Consider the following 20,000-nt stretch of genomic DNA (forward strand, 5'->3'; position numbering starts at 1 on the left):
AGTGTGTGTTTATGAGGCCGTGTGTGTGATGGTGAAGTGTGTGTTCATGAGGCTGTGTGTGTGATGGTGAAGTGTGTGTTCATGAGGCCGTGTGTGTGATGGTGAAGTGTGTGTTTATGAGGCCGTGTGTGTGATGGTGAAGTGTGTGTTCATGAGGCCGTGTGTGTGATGGTGAAGTGTGTGTTTATGAGGCCGTGTGTGTGATGGTGAAGTGTGTGTGATGGTGAAGTGTGTGTGATGGTGAAGTGTGCGTGATGGTGAAGTGTGTGTTTATGAGGCCGTGTGTGTGATGGTGAAGTGTGTGTGATGGTGAAGTGTGTGTGATGGTGAAGTGTGTGTGATGGTGAAGTGTGTGTGATGGTGAAGTGTGTCTCTGTGATGATGGAGACTGGTTCTGACCGGCTGTCTGTGCTGCAGGTGGAGGTTAACCCGTCTCTGGATATGGCCGAGTCCGACTTCCAGAATAACGTGATGCGCTGCCGGTGCCGCTACGACGGAGGGCGTGTGTATCTGTACGGCTGCCACGCGGGTGAGCATCCCATAATATTCACACAGCAGAATCACAGTCTCCACAGAATGTAGGGAACTAGGGGAAGAGAATATTCTGGAAACATCAAATCTCCACATAAAATATGGTCCCCTAAACGTTCCCAGAATGTCCTGAATGTTCCCTGAAGGTCCGCCAAATAACGTCCCCAACGCTTTAAAGAACTCCACATGCTGACCGTCTCAGGACGTTCTGGGAACATCAGATTTCTAGCAGGGTTGCAACTTTTTATAGTTGACTATAATTCTGAAAAAAAATCTGAATTTTGAGATAAAAAGTCCCAATTATCTTTTAAATAGTTTTATTCAGCTGCCATACTGTGGTGTTTCTGTCTCTGACTGTCTGTACCGTAATTATTACAGTAATAATCATAAATATATCTGCAAGCAGCCATTATCAGGGCCAAGCGCAAAGAAGAAGACAAGACATGCCAGCTTGGCTGGGAGTCTCAGACCTACTGCAAAAATGAGCCATTAAAGACCTATTAAATACAGTCAATAATAATGATTTATCACTTTCAACCAATAGGTGGCACATTTACTAAATTGATGTGATGTGGTCAGAATAAGGGAACAATGACACATGTCAATATATCAAAGCAGAGATATAGCCTCAAGAGGCCTTTTTTCATTATAAGTATGGACCACATGGCGGTGCTGTTTTGAAACCTTTTAAGTAGCTTAGAGGCATGTTGCTGATGGCACATACCAATTTTCACCAATGATACACCAATTAATTTGTAAAGTATAGCATTTTATATCATAACACTGCATTGTAGTCAATGGGAATTTCATGTTTTGTTCTATTATAGCGCCGCCAAGTGGCTCAATCCTACCATTTTTTTATGTGTCCTCTGAGTGAGCCCATACATGTGTGTGTCAATTGTGGTGAAAATATCTCATTTCGTCTTGGAGTTATAGACATTTATATGAAAAAACACGTAAACAATGACTGACACCTGACTTTGATTGGATGTTACTCCCCCTTACTATCAATATTTTGACATTTGGGCATTAGCGTTTAGCTATCGATCTGTGTTTCTGAACTTCTGACGCTGGTTTCGTTTCGATCGGACTAGCGGTTTTGAAGATATCAGCTAATGTTTTTTATGCGCTAAATTACAACGCTGCACAAACCATACGCCGAAATCTGGCAAGTCTGGTATCGCTGGACTCGGCAAGGATTCAGCAGACAAAAAAAGTTCCTCCCATGAAAATAAGTCAATCTCACCCAAATTATCCACTAGGTGGCGCTGTTTCGAAACTTCTCAGGCTCCTTCAGGGCATCGAGCTGATGACCCATACCGAGTTTCGTAACAATCCGTTCATGAGTTCATAAAATACAGCATTTTAGCACATAATTCAAAATGGCCGACAGCCAAAATGGCAGACAGCCAAAATGGCCGATATGGTAAAATTGTATATCAGACGACTTTTTTGTATCTCCGGACCAGTAGGTGGCGCTGTGCCGAAACGCTGCATGTCGCCTCAGGTCATGCTTGTGATGACATGTACCAAGTTTGGTTTGAATATGATAAAGCGTTGCGGAGATATAGCCTTATGTGTATTTTCGCAACCGCTACGTAAAATTTGTCTACGCGTTTATCGAAAACGATTTGACGAATAAACTTGATTTGCAGGTTTTTTTGTCAGCATGGTCTGAAGATGATCTGGTTAAATTTTCATGCAAATTGGAGCAAAAGTAGGTTTTTTGGAAAATTCAAAATGGCGGTGCAATCGAATCGCCATGAGCCAAGGAATCGGTGCTTGGCCCCTAATAACACAATATTCCCTCATTGTCACGTTTTTTTATGCGTTTTTAAATGTTTTATTCAGTGGTTTCCATTGGAGGGTTGATGTCACAGTATTTCTGTTTCCTGTCTCTCAGGTGATGCGTACAGTGCCGAGGTAGAGGACCTGTTTGAACACCAGCGCCAGATTTCAAACAACTTCCTCTGATGAAGCCCGAGGGGCCACAGGACTGACGCCTCGGGGGCGGAGTCTGAGTGATTGACAGGGAGTGGGTGGGGCTAGTGTGTGATTGACAGCAGGGGCGTTCACAGGTCACTCAGTCGCGTGTTCATTTCTTCGGCCAGTATTGAATCAGAAGACGTTTCAGAAGAGTGTGTGTTTGAGCTTCATCACCCGCTCGACATTCAGACGAGGAGAAATGTTCAAACATCCGGAAACTGATCCATACTCCCAGTTTCTGCTCATTAAAGAAGTTTGGTCATAATTATTGATGATGTAAAGATCTTCTCAATCTTCTGCGGTTGTTTCTCGTGCCACTGGTGCTGATTTGAGTGGCTCATTTAGTCTTTAATACTATTATGATTATGATTATGACTGGCTCAGATGGTCAGTGTCATGAAATGTTTGGTCATGGATTCTGGTGTGTGTGTGTGTGTGTGTGTCTCTGGCGGTCAAACACTCTCTCTGTGAGGAGAAACCGTCGGTCAGGCCAGTTTTACAGACGGTGCTTCAATACTTGAAAAATGAACTTCTCATGTTTAACACAAGAAATCTGATATTTCATACTGTATGTACCGGAGTTTGATGATAATAAAGAATGACGGACTTCAACTGTGTGTCCAACATGCTAATACATCTCATCGGGTTATTATCATTCTAGACATGAACATGATCTGGATCTGGATCTGGATCTGAATCTGAATCTGGATCTGGATCTGAATCTGAATCTGAATCTGAATCTGAATCTGAATCTAAATCTAAATCTGGATCTGGATCTGGATCTGGATCTGGATCTGGATCTGAATCTGAATCTAAATCTGGTTCTGAATCTGGATCTGAATCTGAATCCAAATCTGGATCTGGATCTGAATCTGGATCTGAATCTGAATCTGAATCTGAATCTGAATCTAAATCTAAATCTAAATCTAAATCTGGATCTGGATCTGAATCTGAATCTGAATCTAAATCTAAATCTGGATCTGAATCTGAATCTGAATCTGAATCTAAATCTGAGTCTGAATCTGAATCTGAATCTGAATCTGAATCCAAATCTGGATCTGAATCTAAATCTGGATCTGGATCTGGATCTGGATCTGAATCTGAATCTGAATCTAAATCTGGATCTCAATCTGAATCTAAATCTGGATCTGGATCTGAATCTGAATCTAAATCTGGATCTGAATCTGAATCTGAATCTAAATCTAAATCTGAATCTAAATCTGGATCTGAATCTGAATCTAAATCTGGGTCTGGATCTGAATCTGAATCTGGATCTGAATCTGAATCTGAATCGCTTCATTCATTCATAAAGACATTTACACGACAGCCGTACATTTGCACCTATACTGTGAAAAATGAATATTAAATGGGTGAAATGTTTGGTTTCTATTAGTTTATTCTTATTTTAATTTTAATTTTTACATTTTACACTGCTTTTCATATTTTAAATCAAGTTTTATTTATTTGAATAAAAATTTATTTTAGCATAATATTTTAATTATTTTATTTTAATAAATAGCTATTTATTTTAATATTTACAATCAAACTGATTTATTTAAATAAAATGATCTTTTATTATTTATTTAAATATTTTTTAATCAATTTAATCTAATGTATTTATTTAGTATGCATTTATTTAAATAAATACATAATAAATACAAACATCAGATTAAAATAAATTGATTTTAAATATTTAAAATAAATAATAATAATTGTATGTAAACAAACCAATGTGATTAAAGTAAAACAATCAAACTAAATAACATTTTATTTAAAAAAAAAATTTACATCATAAAATTTACATCATAAAAATGACACAATGATCAGGATGATAACAATTTTAAAAATCTCTCAATGCTCCACGTGAAACTTCAGTCTTTCCACCTTTTACCATCGTCAATTCTCAGCTGATTTTGATTAATATGCGCGAGGGAGAGCGAGAGAGTTTGAAGACGGTGAGAGCTGCCCTGTGGACGCCTGTCTGGAAATAATGCAGGGGAAAAATATCGGTGAACGCAGCAGTCTTATATCGGCCAATACACGTAAAAATCACAAATATCGGTGAACGCAGCAGCCTTATATCGGCCGATACACATAAAAATCACAAATATCGGTGAAAGCAGCAGCCTTATATCGGCCGATACACGTAAAAATCACAAATATCGGTGAACGCAGCAGCCTTATATCGGCCGATACACGTAAAAATCACAAATATCGGTGAACGCAGCAGCCTTATATCGGCCGATACACGTAAAAATCACAAATATCGGTGAACGCAGCAGCCTTATATCGGCCGATACACGTAAAAATCACAAATATCGGTGAACGCAGCAGCCTTATATTGGCCAATACACGTAAAAATCACAAATATCGGTGAACGCAGCAGCCTTATATCGGCCGATACACGTAAAAATCACAAATATCGGCAAACACAGCAGTCTTATATCGGCCAATACACGTAAAAATCACAAATATCGGTGAACGCAGCTGCCTTATATCGGCCGATACACGTAAAAATCACAAATATCGGTGAACGCAGCAGCCTTATATCGGCCGATACACATAAAAATCACAAATATCGGTGAAAGCAGCAGCCTTATATCGGCCGATACACGTAAAAATCACAAATATCGGTGAACGCAGCAGCCTTATATCGGCCGATACACATAAAAATCACAAATATCGGTGAAAGCAGCAGCCTTATATCGGCCGATACACGTAAAAATCACAAATATCGGTGAACGCAGCAGCCTTATATCGGCCGATACACGTAAAAATCACAAATATCGGTGAACGCAGCAGCCTTATATCGGCCGATACACGTAAAAATCACAAATATCGGTGAACGCAGCAGCCTTATATCGGCCGATACACGTAAAAATCACAAATATCGGTGAACGCAGCAGCCTTATATTGGCCAATACACGTAAAAATCACAAATATCGGTGAACGCAGCAGCCTTATATCGGCCGATACACGTAAAAATCACAAATATCGGCAAACACAGCAGTCTTATATCGGCCAATACACGTAAAAATCACAAATATCGGTGAACGCAGCTGCCTTATATCGGCCGATACACGTAAAAATCACAAATATCGGTGAACGCAGCAGCCTTATATCGGCCGATACACATAAAAATCACAAATATCGGTGAAAGCAGCAGCCTTATATCGGCCGATACACGTAAAAATCACAAATATCGGTGAACGCAGCAGCCTTATATCGGCCGATACACGTAAAAATCACAAATATCGGTGAACGCAGCAGCCTTATATCGGCCGATACACGTAAAAATCACAAATATCGGTGAACGCAGCAGCCTTATATCGGCCGATACACGTAAAAATCACAAATATCGGTGAACGCAGCAGCCTTATATTGGCCAATACACGTAAAAATCACAAATATCGGTGAACGCAGCAGCCTTATATCGGCCGATACACGTAAAAATCACAAATATCGGCAAACACAGCAGTCTTATATCGGCCAATACACGTAAAAATCACAAATATCGGTGAACGCAGCTGCCTTATATCGGCCGATACACGTAAAAATCACAAATATCGGCAAACACAGCAGTCTTATATCGGCCGATACACGTAAAAATCACAAATATCGGCGAACACAGCAGTCTTATATCGGCCGATACACGTAAAAATCACAAATATCGGTGAACGCAGCAGCCTTATATCGGCCGATACACGTAAAAATCACAAATATCGGTGAACACAGCAGTCTTATATCGGCCGATACACGCAAAAATCACAAATATCGGCGAACGCAGCAGCCTTATATCAGCCGATACACGTAAAAATCACAAATATCGGTGAACACAGCAGTCTTATATCAGCCGATACACGTAAAAATCACAAATATCGGCGAACACAGCAGTCTTATATCGGCCGATACACGTAAAAATCACAAATATCGGTGAACGCAGCAGCCTTATATCGGCCGATACACATAAAAATCACAAATATCGGTGAACGCAGCAGCCTTATATCGGCCGATACACGTAAAAATCACAAATATCGGCGAACACAGCAGTCTTATATCGGCCGATACACGTAAAAATCACAAATATCGGTGAACGCAGCAGCCTTATATTGGCCGATACACATAAAAATCACAAATATCGGTGAACGCAGCAGCCTTATATCGGCCGATACACATAAAAATCACAAATATCGGCGAACGCAGCAGCCTTATATCGGCCGATACACGTAAAAATCACAAATATCGGTGAACGCAGCAGCTTTATATCGGCCGATACACGTAAAAATCACAAATATCGGTGAACGCAACAGCTTTATATCGGCCGATACACGTAAAAATCACAAATATCGGTGAACGCAGCAGCTTTATATCGGCCGATACACGTAAAAATCACAAATATCGGTGAACGCAGAAGCCTTATATCAGCCGATACACGTAAAAATCACAAATATCGGCGAACGCAGCAGCCTTATATCGGCCGATACACGTAAAAATCACAAATATCGGTGAACGCAGCAGCTTTATATCAGCAGATACACGTAAAAATCACAAATATCGGTGAACACAGCAGCCTTATATCAGCCGATACACGTAAAAATCGCAAATATCGGTGAATGCAGCAGCTTTATATCAGCCGATACACGTAAAAATCACAAATATCGGCCGATACACGTAAAAATCACAAATATCGGTGAACGCAGCAGCTTTATATCAGCAGATACACGTAAAAATCACAAATATCGGTGAACGTAGCAGCTTTATATCAGCAGATACACGTAAAAATCACAAATATCGGTGAACGCAGCAGCCTTATATCAGCAGATACACGTAAAAATCACAAATATCGGTGAACACAGCAGCCATATATCAGCTGATACACGTAAAAATCACAAATATCGGTGAACGCAGCAGCTTTATATCAGCCGATACACGTAAAAATCACAAATATCGGCCGATACACGTAAAAATCACAAATATCGGTGAACGCAGCAGCTTTATATCAGCAGATACACGTAAAAATCACAAATATCGGTGAACGCAGCAGCCTTATATCAGCAGATACACGTAAAAATCACAAATATCGGTGAACGCAGCAGCTTTATATCAGCCGATACACGTAAAAATCACAAATATCGGTGAACACAGCAGCCTTATATCAGCTGATACACGTAAAAATCACAAATATCGGTGAACGCAGCAGCCTTATATCGGCCGATACACATAAAAATCACAAATATCTGTGAACGCAGCAGCTTTATATCAGCCGATACACGTAAAAATCACAAATATCGGTGAACACAGCAGCCTTATATCAGCCGATATACGTAAAAATCACAAATATCGGTGAACGCAGCAGCTTTATATCAGCCGATACACGTAAAAATCACAAATATCGGCCGATACACGTAAAAATCACAAATATCGGTGAACGCAGCAGCTTTATATCAGCAGATACACGTAAAAATCACAAATATCGGTGAACGCAGCAGCCTTATATCAGCCGATACACGTAAAAATCACAAATATCGGTGAACGCAGCAGCCTTATATCAGCCGATACACGTAAAAATCACAAATATCGGTGAACGCAGCAGCTTTATATCGGCCGATACACGTAAAAATCACAAATATCGGTGAACGCAGCAGCTTTATATCGGCCGATACACGTAAAAATCACAAATATCGGTGAACGCAGCAGCTTTATATCGGCCGATACACGTAAAAATCACAAATATCGGTGAACACAGCAGCTTTATATCGGCAGATACACGTAAAAATCACAAACATCGGCCCGATATATCGGTCTAACACTAATACAAACCAATTCATAAATTGTTATACAGTGGGCAATAAAACATCAAATGAAATTCATCCTCCACCAAACTTGAATCACATACAGAACATAACCGGTCCTCCTCTAGGGTTAGGGTTAGGGTTAGGGTCTAGGGGCAGCACCAGCTCTACTTTAAACCATCTGGAGCATCTTTAAAGCCCCATAGAACAACACAGATGCAACCATTAAATCATACAGTTTAGTAAATGTATCAAAGCTCAGCTCAGGGCAAACCTTCATCTTATTAACCCAGCAGACTCTGATAACACTCGTCTGCCTTCTGAAAAAATCATATTTTCATGAAAAACAAAACCGAGATACTTATAAGTTACAGAATACATCAGTAATGTTTGTCCAAAATAAAATTCATAATCACTCTGATGTACAAAAGGCTTTCTAAAGTGAACTATTTGTGTTTTATCACCATTAATGAAAAGTCTCCATTTGTTACACCATTTATACATAATATCCAGCATCTTCTGTAGTTTTGCCTCCTCGTCAGCAATAAAAACAATATCATCATCAGTGTTGGGGAAACGCATTACAAGTAACTTGAGTTGCGTAATATTACTTTTTTTCCAAGTAACTAGTAAAGTAACGCATTACTTTTCACATTTAAAACACAATATCTGAGTTACTTTTTGACATTAGTTTGATTGACAGCTCTCCTGTCTTCATGTTGAGTTAATGCAGAGGCGTGTGTGTGTGTGTGTGTGTGTGTGTGTGTGTCTCTGTGTGTGTGTGTGTGTGTGTGTGTGTGTGTGTGTGTGTGTGTGTGTGTGTGTGTGTGTCTCTGTGTGTGTGTGTGTGTGTGTGTGTGTGTGTGTGTGTGTGTGTGTGTGTGTGTGTGTGTGTGTGTGTGTGTGTGTGTGTGTGTGTGTGTGTGTGTGTGTGTGTGGCTGCGTTCGAGACCGCATACTTCCCTACTATATAGTGTGTAAAAAGCAGTAGGCGAGAGAATAGTATGTCCGAATCCATAGTATTCATAAAAGAGTAGGCGAGAACTACCAGGGTTTTGGAGTATTTCTCGCGAGATTCGGACGTGCGTATACTGATGTTGCGCTTGAATATGCCTACTTACCTACTATATAGTAGGAGAAAACAGTACGTGAAAGGAGAAGTATGTTCGAAACCTCAGTAATCATAAAAGAGTATGCGAGAAGTTCCCGGATGGCCTACTGATTCCGCCCAGATTGTGAAGCCCCCATCGTCGGATACTTTTCTATCCCTGCCTTCCCATGAGGCCACATGTGATTGGGCTGTAAAAACACCTTTTATTATGTATGAGCTCCAGTAACACACACACGTCTCCAAAGTAGATTTACATAAACCATATAAAAATGCTTGCTAAATGTTTATTTAACATCTGACTGGAACATTTTCGATAAGTATTGCAGATGACATCACAGCATGAAATAGACATCTGCAGTGTGTGTGTGTGTGTGTGTGTGTGTGTGTGTGTGTGTGTGTGTGTGTGTGTGTGTGTGCTATAATGTAGAGTTCACTGTGGTCAACACTGCTTACTTTACATGAACGTCAGTAATTTTAATAGATCTACATAAAGTAACTAAACATAAGATATCTTTTTTATTTGTCCATTATAGGCTACTGTTGATGAATTGAGGAACATTAACACATCAGCAACTGCCTCAACATTTAAATGTAGTATTGAGCACATAAACTTTTATGCTTTTATCAAGGTGTTGTTTAAGATCCAGGTAAGGTGAATGTTGTCTGATGTTACAGAGGCAGAAGAGCACGTGTGTGTGTGTGTGTGTGTGTGTGTGTGTGTGTGTGTGTGTGTGTGTGTGTGTGTGTGTGTGTGTGTGTGTGTGTGTGTGTGTGTGTGTGTGTGTGTGTGTGTGTGTGTGTGTGTGTGTGTGTGTGTGTGTGTGTGTGTGTGTGTGTGTGTGTGTTTATCTGGTGGAGACTGGAGAGAGGCTGATGAAGGAAGCCTGTCATCAAAGGCTTTGAGTATACTACAGAAATGAATAAAACATCAATTGAAATCTTAAGTTGTATTTTATTTTAATTTCAAACAGAGTTATTCCAGCACTTTTCTGATTCTTGATGTCTGTGCGTTTGCTGCAGAGCTTCTGTGGTTGAGCCTTGATTAAGGAAACCTTCTGCTTATCAGTTCAGTGTTTAGCCCACTACACCACAGAAGTCATAAAGCTACAATACAAATAGCATGTAATTGTAAAAATATTACATTAAATATGGCAAGAAATGGGATGCTGACAGCATGAATTGTAAACGTTTTCAGTAGTCATGCTGATGGAGAGCAGACACACAGATGTTTGGAGACACATCAGCAGTCAGAGATTGTAGTTTGTTAGAACAATTCGTTTGAATAAAACTTTGTTTCATGTGTTGGTGACTTTTTCATTTGTGATGTTTACTTTTATTCATTCTTTTACTCATTAAATCATGTTTCCTATTGTTGTCAGTAAATAAAATATTTTATTAACTCATGCATTTATTCATTGCTTGACTGAAAATTGGTATTCACATCGGCTGCATTTGTCTAGTGTGTATTCGTGCATCGCTATGTCATATGACAACAAGTTGCATTTTGCTTGTTTTACTAAAACAATATAATTTTTAGTAAAAAAGAAAAAGTAATATAATTAAGTATTGGTCAGCATTTGTTATTATTATTGTAAGTGTTTTAGTGGGCTAGCAATGCAATTCATTCTGGGGTAATCTTAATTTTGAATAGTGATACTTACATTTTGTGAGTATAAAATCATCAGTTTTCTCCAAAGGTGAGATCTTCGAGCAGCTGAAAGAGTCTCTGTGCAGACTCTGAGGGAAACTGCACAGGCTGTGGAGTTACTGATGCTTTCAGCTCTCACTGCACCTGTCACTCATAGCTCTTATTTTATAATTATATCGTTGTATCTTTAACAATCATAATGATAAAACAAATATCATGGGTTTGCATATATTATATACAAAGAAAAAAAACAATAACAAGGTTAGATATCTTTGAATAATTCATCATAATGCAATAAAAATGTTATTTCATAAGCTTGAGGGATGAAACAGGAGTTCCATTTAACAAGAAAAAGGAAAATATAAAGGAGATTTAGACCAATTATGCTTGTGGATGAATTTTTTTGCGTATAAAATAAAGAAATGAACAACATATTCAAGAGATCACGATTGTGGGTTTTGGTAAGGATAAAACTGGGTCAGATTAGTAGGGTTAATATCACACAATAAATGGGCAGCTGTTTCTTCAACAAGACCACAAAATTAGCAAGTTTAATCAATATTAAGATATTTATAGATCGATTAATTAAACCTGTCACTCGTCTTTCAAGTCGTTGCGCTTGAGATAACGTCGTAGGTCACATGATAACGTCAACATGGCGCATAAAGTGCGGATCGCATTCATACTTAACGAGATCAGGCAATACAGAACCTACTCTTTTAGAGCTCGTTAAGTAAGTACTTATTGAAAATGAGTACCTACTCAATGAGTATGCGGTTTCGAACGCAGCCAGTGTGTGTGTGTGTGTGTGTGTGTGTGTGTGTGTGTGTGAACATGATGGTTATTGTAGTTCTAGACTAAATGTAAGCATTTATTTATCTCACTTGCGCAATAAAGATTCTGTCCTCCTCAAAATGAAGAAAATCAGTCAAATGCTAAATCAGAGAACTATACAAACCTCCAAAAATTAAATGTTAAATAAAACAACTATTTTTATGCATAATCTACCTTTAAATTTAATTGACCAATGTCTCGCTGCTGACCTTTGATGATGAAAATTACTAGATTTTTTGTTTTTATTGGTAAACCTTCTTTCTCCTGCATCTCTTCTCCATTCTCCAGAGCTGCGCCCTCTAGTGTTCATGAGGGAATCTGCATCTTTACCTCAGCCTGGGGCGCATTATTTACATTCTGATATGAAGAGGTCTTTACAAAAATATAACTTTTTTGTTATAAAAAAACAAAAACAAGCCCAGCCCAGGTGAGAAAAAGTAACGCAAAAGTAGCGTAACGCATTACTTTTCAAAGTAACTAAGCAACTCAATTAGTTATTTTTTAAGGGAGTAACGCAATATTGTAATTCAATACTTTTCAAAGTAACTAAGTAACTCAATTAGTTACTTTATAGGGGAGTAACGCAATATTGTAATGCATTACTTTTCAAAGTAACTAAGTAACTCAATTAGTAACTTTTTAAGGGAGTAACGCAATATTGTAATACATTACTTTTCAAAGTAACTAAGTAACTCAATTAGTAACTTTTTAAGAGAGTAACGCAATATTGTCAAGCATTACTTTTCAAAGTAACTAAGTAACTCAATTAGTAACTTTTTAAGGGAGTAACGCAATATTGTAATGCATTACTTTTCAAAGTAACTAAGTAACTCAATTAGTAACTTTTTAAGAGAGTAACGCAATATTGTCAAGCATTACTTTTCAAAGTAACTAAGTAACTCAATTAGTAACTTTTTAAGAGAGTAACGCAATATTGTAATACATTACTTTTCAAAGTAACTAAGTAACTCAATTAGTTACTTTTTAAGAGAGTAACGTAGGGCTGGGCGATATATCGAATATACTCAATATATCGCGGCTTGTAGTCCGTGCGATGTAGAAAATTACTATATCCTGAAACTCGCAGACATTTTTTTTTCCTTTGTTTTTTCCCCATCTTTTCCTGTCCAGCATCGAAGCGCAAGCATAATGATCACCTTGATAACCTAAGTTAAGAAGCTTATTTTATTTTATTTTTGATTGTTTGTAGATTAACTTTTACATACTTGCGGTCTTTCCCTCTCACAGAGAGACAAAACAAACGCACATAGTTACAAACGTCAGTCTGTCGCGCATGCAACGTCATACGCCCTCGACCAGCAGAAAGATAGCGGCAGCAGGTGCTAACGGTTACACATGGAGGACGACGAATTAATAAAAAAAAGAAACAGCACAGGATCCATCGTCTGGCGGTGGTTTGGTTTCAAGAAGGAAGATGTTGAACAAACAAGGGTGATATGCAAAATCTGTCGCAAAAGCATCGCTTCAAAAGGTAGCAGTACATCAAATTTATATCACCATTTGAGAACCCACCCGCTAGAAAATGAAGAGTGCTTGAAACTCCGCACGACAACATCTCAGAGCGGTGCAATATCAAACTGAGCAACTCTCACGCAACTGAGTCTGGCCTCTTCTATTTCCAGATCAACGCCGTACGACAAAAACAGTCAAAAACCGAAGGAGATAACGTGTGCACAAAAACAGTCAAAAACCGAAGGAGATAACGTGTGCCGTAACCCACCACATCGCGAAAGACATGGCCCCGGTTAATGTTGTTGAAAAGCCCGGGTTCAGAAAGCTCATCAACACACTTGACCCAAGATATAATCTGCCGGGTCGCAAATATTTTGCAGAGAAAGCGCTGCCTGAGTTGTACATTAAAGTGAGGGAAGAGCTGGCCAGTCAGCTTGTAAATGTGACCCACTTCTCAACAACTGCCGACATATGGAGCAGCCGAACATGTGAGCCATACCTCAGTTTGACGGTCCACTATATAGACAATTGGGAGTTGAAAAGCAAGTGCCTTCAGACGAGCTTTCTTCCTGAGGATCGCACTAGGCCTGCAAGATGGTTCATTGAATCGATTGTAAAATCGATTTTCCATGTCTAAAATAAAGACGTTTCCTTTTCCAACGTCAAATAACGGACGAACGTGAAAAGAGCGCTGGAAACGCACAAGTCATCAATATTTCTTATATATATATTGGCATGAAGTTTCGTGCAGAGTAACAAACAGCAACAGGAGTGCAAATTCTAGAAAAAAAATATATGTGCAGAGGGGACGGCTGCCATGACAGAAGAAAAACATCAGTGCAGGCTTCAACCCGGCTGCATTTATGATTTAGGCAATTCAAAAATTTCCAAGATTATTTTAAATAATGATTCAATCCATTTGAAACAACTGTTCAAAAAATGAAACTTTAAATGGACTTGAGAAACAGGCAATGTGTGTTGTGTTTTTTTTTGTTTTTTTAACGTAACCGACACTAGGCAGCCATTACAAATTTATTGGACAGGAAAACAAGTCGATCAACATTTTCGGGGTCCAGTCCAGAGCAGAGCATTTTTTATTCACTATCCTTCCACTAACGACCTGCTGGACATGGCAGGCTTAGTGGATCCCAGGTTCAAGATAACATACTGCACAGAAAAAAAGGTGGATGCCATCAAGAGCAGAGCCATTACCGAGATGGAGGCAATGCTCTATGAGACTGACCAGGGCACAGCTGAGTTGGCTGCTTCACTGCCTCAAGATGCAACAATGGTATCACAGCCAGAAGAGCCACTAAGGAAGAAATCCCTGGGCATCTTCTTTAAAACTGCAGCAACATCTATCGCCACACTGTCTTCTTTAACCCTTTAACTGTCACCCCCCTTTTTAGAATACACATGAAAATGCACTATCCAAACTTAAAGGGCTGTAATTCAAGAATGCTTTGGAATATAGACCAAAGTTTGGTCTCGTTTTAAAGACGACATTCTGCAGATTATTGCTGAAGTGAAAGCAATTCAAAATATGAAAGTATTAAATAGTTATGGAAGTTTAAATTTACTGTAAATGGAAAATACTGTACTAAATATTTTTTATTTCATATAAAATATATATTTTACAAAAAAGAATTTACTCTAAAATTACTATAAAATCAAAGCCATATGTCTAACCAATTTGTGTTCCAAATTTGAAGTTGATATCACAAAAATTGAAGTCCCCATGAGATTTTGTTTAGGGTGCTGTACCAAAAATAGCCACCGGGTGTCATTCAAATTCCATTTATTGTTGTTTTGATGCATTTTCCTGTAAATTTCTGTCCAAATATTACTTCCATCACAAAACAGTCACCAAATATGGACCCTTGAGACTCAGACCTTTCCGACAATATGCGTTTTGTCAAGATTGGAAAAGATTTTGAATATAAAGTAGTTAAAATAATTGTTGCAATATGAAACATGACAGCGCCCACTAGGGGAGGAGCCCACTAGAATAATTTAGAGTAACGTTTCCATGACAACACAATGTCCGATTTCAAAACGGTTTTCACAGGGTGAATTTTGAGTTTGTAAGCTTTCAAATGATACCTAATTTGTGATCATTACTTAAATATATGATATGAAAAAAAGGCGATCAAAAAAAGAGCACCAGGCGTCCCACCAGCGGGACGGTGACAGTTAAGAGGTTTTAAAACGGCAGCAACATCTATCGCCACACTGTCGCAGAGAGAGCTTATTGAAAAAGAGTTGTCTGCCTACTTGCAGTCTGTTAATGTTGACAGTGAAGCAAATCCATTGCAGTGGTGGAACGACCATGAGGAAATGTTCCCAAACCTGAAAAATGTGGCAAAAAAATATCTGTGTGTGCCCGCCACCAGTTCCCCATCGGAAAGGGTATTTAGTGGTAATATAGTTACATGCCATCGAGCATCTCTCAAACCAGACGCCGTTGATAGGCTTGTGTTTTTGGCACAAAACCTCTAAACAACCTGGTATTCCCTGGTTGTTGTTACAAAGGGACAACATAGTATGCACGAAATACAACCATATATTTTTTTACTTTTTATTTGTGCCATATTTCATGCAGAAGAAACTAAAGCTGCAAACTTTTCCATAATGGACCAGATTCACCTTTTGTGAATTGTTTTATGTTTAGGTATTGTGTTTGAAACCATCGGATTGTTTATTAAAAAACTAAAAGTAGGGTAATTTTTATAAATACACTTTCTTTTCCAACATTTGATTTCCTATTATGCAGCTAAATTTTATTTTTACTGATTTTGAAATTACCTGTGACATCCTGCACAAAAGCGCATTATATATATTTGTTTTAAATATCCTAGTGGCATTATGCACAACAGGTGCACTTAAATTTAGTGTTGTTTTGAAATGTCATCTTAATGACAACATGCACAAAAGGGCACTTCATTTGTTTTAAATTATTGTAGTGGCATTATGTACAAGAAGTGCACTTTAATTTTGTGTTTTGAAATGCCATGTGAGTTACAGCATGCACAAGCGTGCCCTAATGTCTTGTTTTTAAATGTTGTCTCTGACAATTTTGCACAAAACATGCACTTCCTGTTGACAATTGTATGTTTGTGCCACTCACTGTTTAATAAATACAATTTTGTTAACTTTGACTTAGTTGTGATATCCCCTTTTTCGCATGAAAGTTTAAAATTAGCATATATTAATGCAGTATGAACAAGAATGTTTTAATGTAGACATATAGAATCATCATACTGGTGTGATTGTATTCATCAAAGTTTTAATTCAAGGCTAAGGCAAAATATCGAGATATATATCGCGTATTGTGACATGGCCTAAAAATATCGGGGTATTTATAAAAGGCCATATCGCCCAGCCCTAGAGTAACGCAATATTGTCATGCATTACTTTTCAAAGTAACTAAGTAACTCAATTAGTTACTTTTTAAGAGAGTAACGCAATATTGTCATGCATTACTTTTCAAAGTAACTAAGTAACTCAATTAGTAACTTTTTAAGAGAGTAACGCAATATTGTCATGCATTACTTTTCAAAGTAACTAAGTAACTCAATTAGTTACTTTTTAAGGGAGTAACGCAATAGTCATGCATTACTTTTCAAAGTAACTAAGTAACTCAATTAGTTACTTTTTAAGAGAGTAACGCAATATTGTCATGCATTACTTTTCAAAGTAACTAAGTAACTCAATTAGTAACTTTTTAAGAGAGTAACGCAATATTGTAATGCATTACTTTTCAAAGTAACTAAGTAACTCAATTAGTTACTTTTTAAGAGAGTAACGCAATATTGTAATGCATTACTTTTCAAAGTAACTAAGTAACTCAATTAGTTACTTTTTAAGAGAGTAACGCAATATTGTAATGCATTACTTTTCAAAGTAACTAAGTAACTCAATTAGTAACTTTTTAAGAGAGTAACGCAATATTGTAATGCATTACTTTTCAAAGTAACTAAGTAACTCAATTAGTTACTTTTTAAGGGAGTAACGCAATATTGTAATGCATTACTTTTCAAAGTAACTAAGTAACTCAATTAGTTACTTTTTAAGAGAGTAACGCAATATTGTAATGCATTACTTTTCAAAGTAACTAAGTAACTCAATTAGTAACTTTTTAAGAGAGTAACGCAATATTGTAATGCATTACTTTTCAAAGTAACTAAGTAACTCAATTAGTAACTTTTTAAGGGAGTAACGCAATATTGTCATGCATTACTTTTCAAAGTAACTAAGTAACTCAATTAGTTACTTTTTAAGGGAGTAACGCAATATTGTAATGCATTACTTTTCAAAGTAACTAAGTAACTCAATTAGTTACTTTTTAAGAGAGTAACGCAATATTGTAATGCATTACTTTTCAAAGTAACTAAGTAACTCAATTAGTAACTTTTTAAGAGAGTAACGCAATATTGTAATGCATTACTTTTCAAAGTAACTAAGTAACTCAATTAGTAACTTTTTAAGGGAGTAACGCAATATTGTCATGCATTACTTTTCAAAGTAACTAAGTAACTCAATTAGTTACTTTTTAAGGGAGTAACGCAATATTGTCATGCATTACTTTTCAAAGTAACTAAGTAACTCAATTAGTTACTTTTTAAGGGAGTAACGCAATATTGTCATGCATTACTTTTCAAAGTAACTAAGTAACTCAATTAGTTACTTTTTAAGAGAGTAAGGCAATATTGTCATGCATTACTTTTCAAAGTAACTAAGTAACTCAATTAGTAACTTTTTAAGGGAATAACGCAATATTGTAATACATTACTTTTCAAAGTAACTAAGTAACTCAATTAGTTACTTTTTAAGGGAGTAACGCAATATTGTAATGCATTACTTTTCAAAGTAACTAAGTAACTCAATTAGTAACTTTTTAAGGGAGTACCGCAATATTGTAATGCATTACTTTTCAAAGTAACTTTCCCCAACACTGGTCATCAGCGTACAATAATATACTGAAATTCAGATCATCAATGTCTATACCCAAGTTAGCTCTTTTATTTCTTGAGCTAAGTCCTTCACATAGATTGCGAGTAGAGTTGTTGAGAGAACGTCTCCTTGTTTCACTCTGAATGGAGTATGAAACCAGCCTGTCCTAACGGGGCCTTGTACAGGGCTTTAATGGATATATAAAACGCCATCAATGCCACACATAATTAACTTATATTCCAAAAGGTCTCTGTTTATCCAATCAAAAGCTTTTTTGAGATCCACAAAACAAACAAAAGTACTTTTATCTTCCTGCAGTCTTGCTCTTACCACTGAGGACAAAACATAGATGTGGTCGATGCACGCTCTATTTTTCCGAAATCCATTCTGCCAATCATTTCTAGAAATTCACAAAGATGATTGTTATATGATCGTCTTTTATAAAATCTCAATGTTTCATCAAAATTATTCTGACGGTTTTTAAATACAACAAATAGATCTCTTTTCAAAATCTGTTCTTTGCATTTTAAATATTGTTTCTCTGCCATACGAAGATTTTGCCACAGTTCATTATTCCAATAGGGTTGTTTAATTTTGTCTTTTTATTGCCTCTTCTGCTCCATTTGGGTCTATATTTATCAATTTCTTTATATAAAGTCATACAAAGCCCATCATAGCAATGATTCACATTTTCCTCTGTTTTTCCCCATTCTCTAATAATTGGTCTACAATATCATTCAGATAAATAATAACATTTTATTATAATTAAAAAAGATATATTTTGTATTCTAATGTAATGTAATTTAATCTAATGTATTTATTTATTTATATACAATATTAATCTTATTTTTTTACTTTAGTCAAATTGGTTTATTCAAATTATTTTATTTAAATATTTTCTAACAATTTATTACCTAACCCTAATGTATTAATTTAATTATTTGTATAATACAATGTTATTATTTATTTATTCTATTTAAATATTTTATTTACTTGTAGTCAATTTAATGTATGAATTTATTTCTTTGAAGTTAATGTTGAGAGTGTTTAATGTTTAATGAGTTTACTTTAGTTAGTTTAATAGCGCCTCCTCGCGGCCTCTCACGCACGTGCACTTCTATCGCCGCGCACGCGCGCGTACTTAGACACGCCCCTCGCTCTGTGTAGCGTTTTCGGTGTCGATGTTCCACTGCTGCAGTTTCCACGATTTTGAGCGTTTTTAGTGTGTTTTCCGCCGACAGTAAACGCGACAGCGCTCGTGCGTGTGATGTCCGTGTAGCGCGTGCCAGTGGCGGGAGTTTGAGCGTTTCCCCTCAGCGATGCTAGCCCGCGAACTGCTGGCTCTCCTGAGTTTACTCTTCGCCGACTCCGGCTCCGGATGGCTCCAGAAGAGCCCCAGCCCCCCGCCGGACTCGGACGGACCGGACCAGAGCTGCCTGTGCCACGTACGTGAGACCGCAAATCACTCTATCCGCGATAATACTTCCGATTCTCACAGAGTTAGAATAATAACAGTCTTTCTGGCAGGTTCTGCTGCTGCTGGCGCGCGCGTGTGACGTCATCGCGGCCGTTGCGGTTTTCCGTTAAAGTTAGACGTGTTATTGTAGCTTAATAATGTATATTCTTTCTTTAATTGCTCTTACGGTATTTATTCTGCGCTGTCTGTGTTAGA

General features: G+C 37.6%; 2 protein-coding genes across 3 annotated transcripts in view; both read left to right on the top strand.

The window, feature by feature from the left end:
* LOC307143512 (lysyl oxidase homolog 4-like) overlaps positions 1 to 3,147 on the top strand; it is a 31,796-nt gene extending 28,649 nt beyond the window's left edge. Inside the window, exons 14-15 of the mRNA XM_079845142.1 lie at positions 418 to 529; positions 2,435 to 3,147. Coding sequence (XP_079701268.1) covers positions 418 to 529; positions 2,435 to 2,505 — 183 coding nt within the window. The 3' untranslated portion in view covers positions 2,506 to 3,147. The remainder of the gene's footprint in view (positions 1 to 417; positions 530 to 2,434) is intronic.
* Positions 3,148 to 19,510: 16,363 nt separating this feature from the next.
* ero1b (endoplasmic reticulum oxidoreductase 1 beta) overlaps positions 19,511 to 20,000 on the top strand; it is a 26,722-nt gene continuing 26,232 nt past the window's right edge. For both annotated transcript variants that reach the window (XM_079845143.1, XM_079845144.1), the window contains exon 1: positions 19,511 to 19,773. In XM_079845143.1, the coding sequence (XP_079701269.1) occupies positions 19,648 to 19,773 (126 nt within the window). In that variant the 5' untranslated portion in view covers positions 19,511 to 19,647. The remainder of the gene's footprint in view (positions 19,774 to 20,000) is intronic.

This window comes from Gobio gobio, assembly GCF_949357685.1.
Source record: "Gobio gobio genome assembly, chromosome: 19".
Taxonomy (NCBI): Eukaryota; Metazoa; Chordata; class Actinopteri; order Cypriniformes; family Gobionidae; genus Gobio; species Gobio gobio.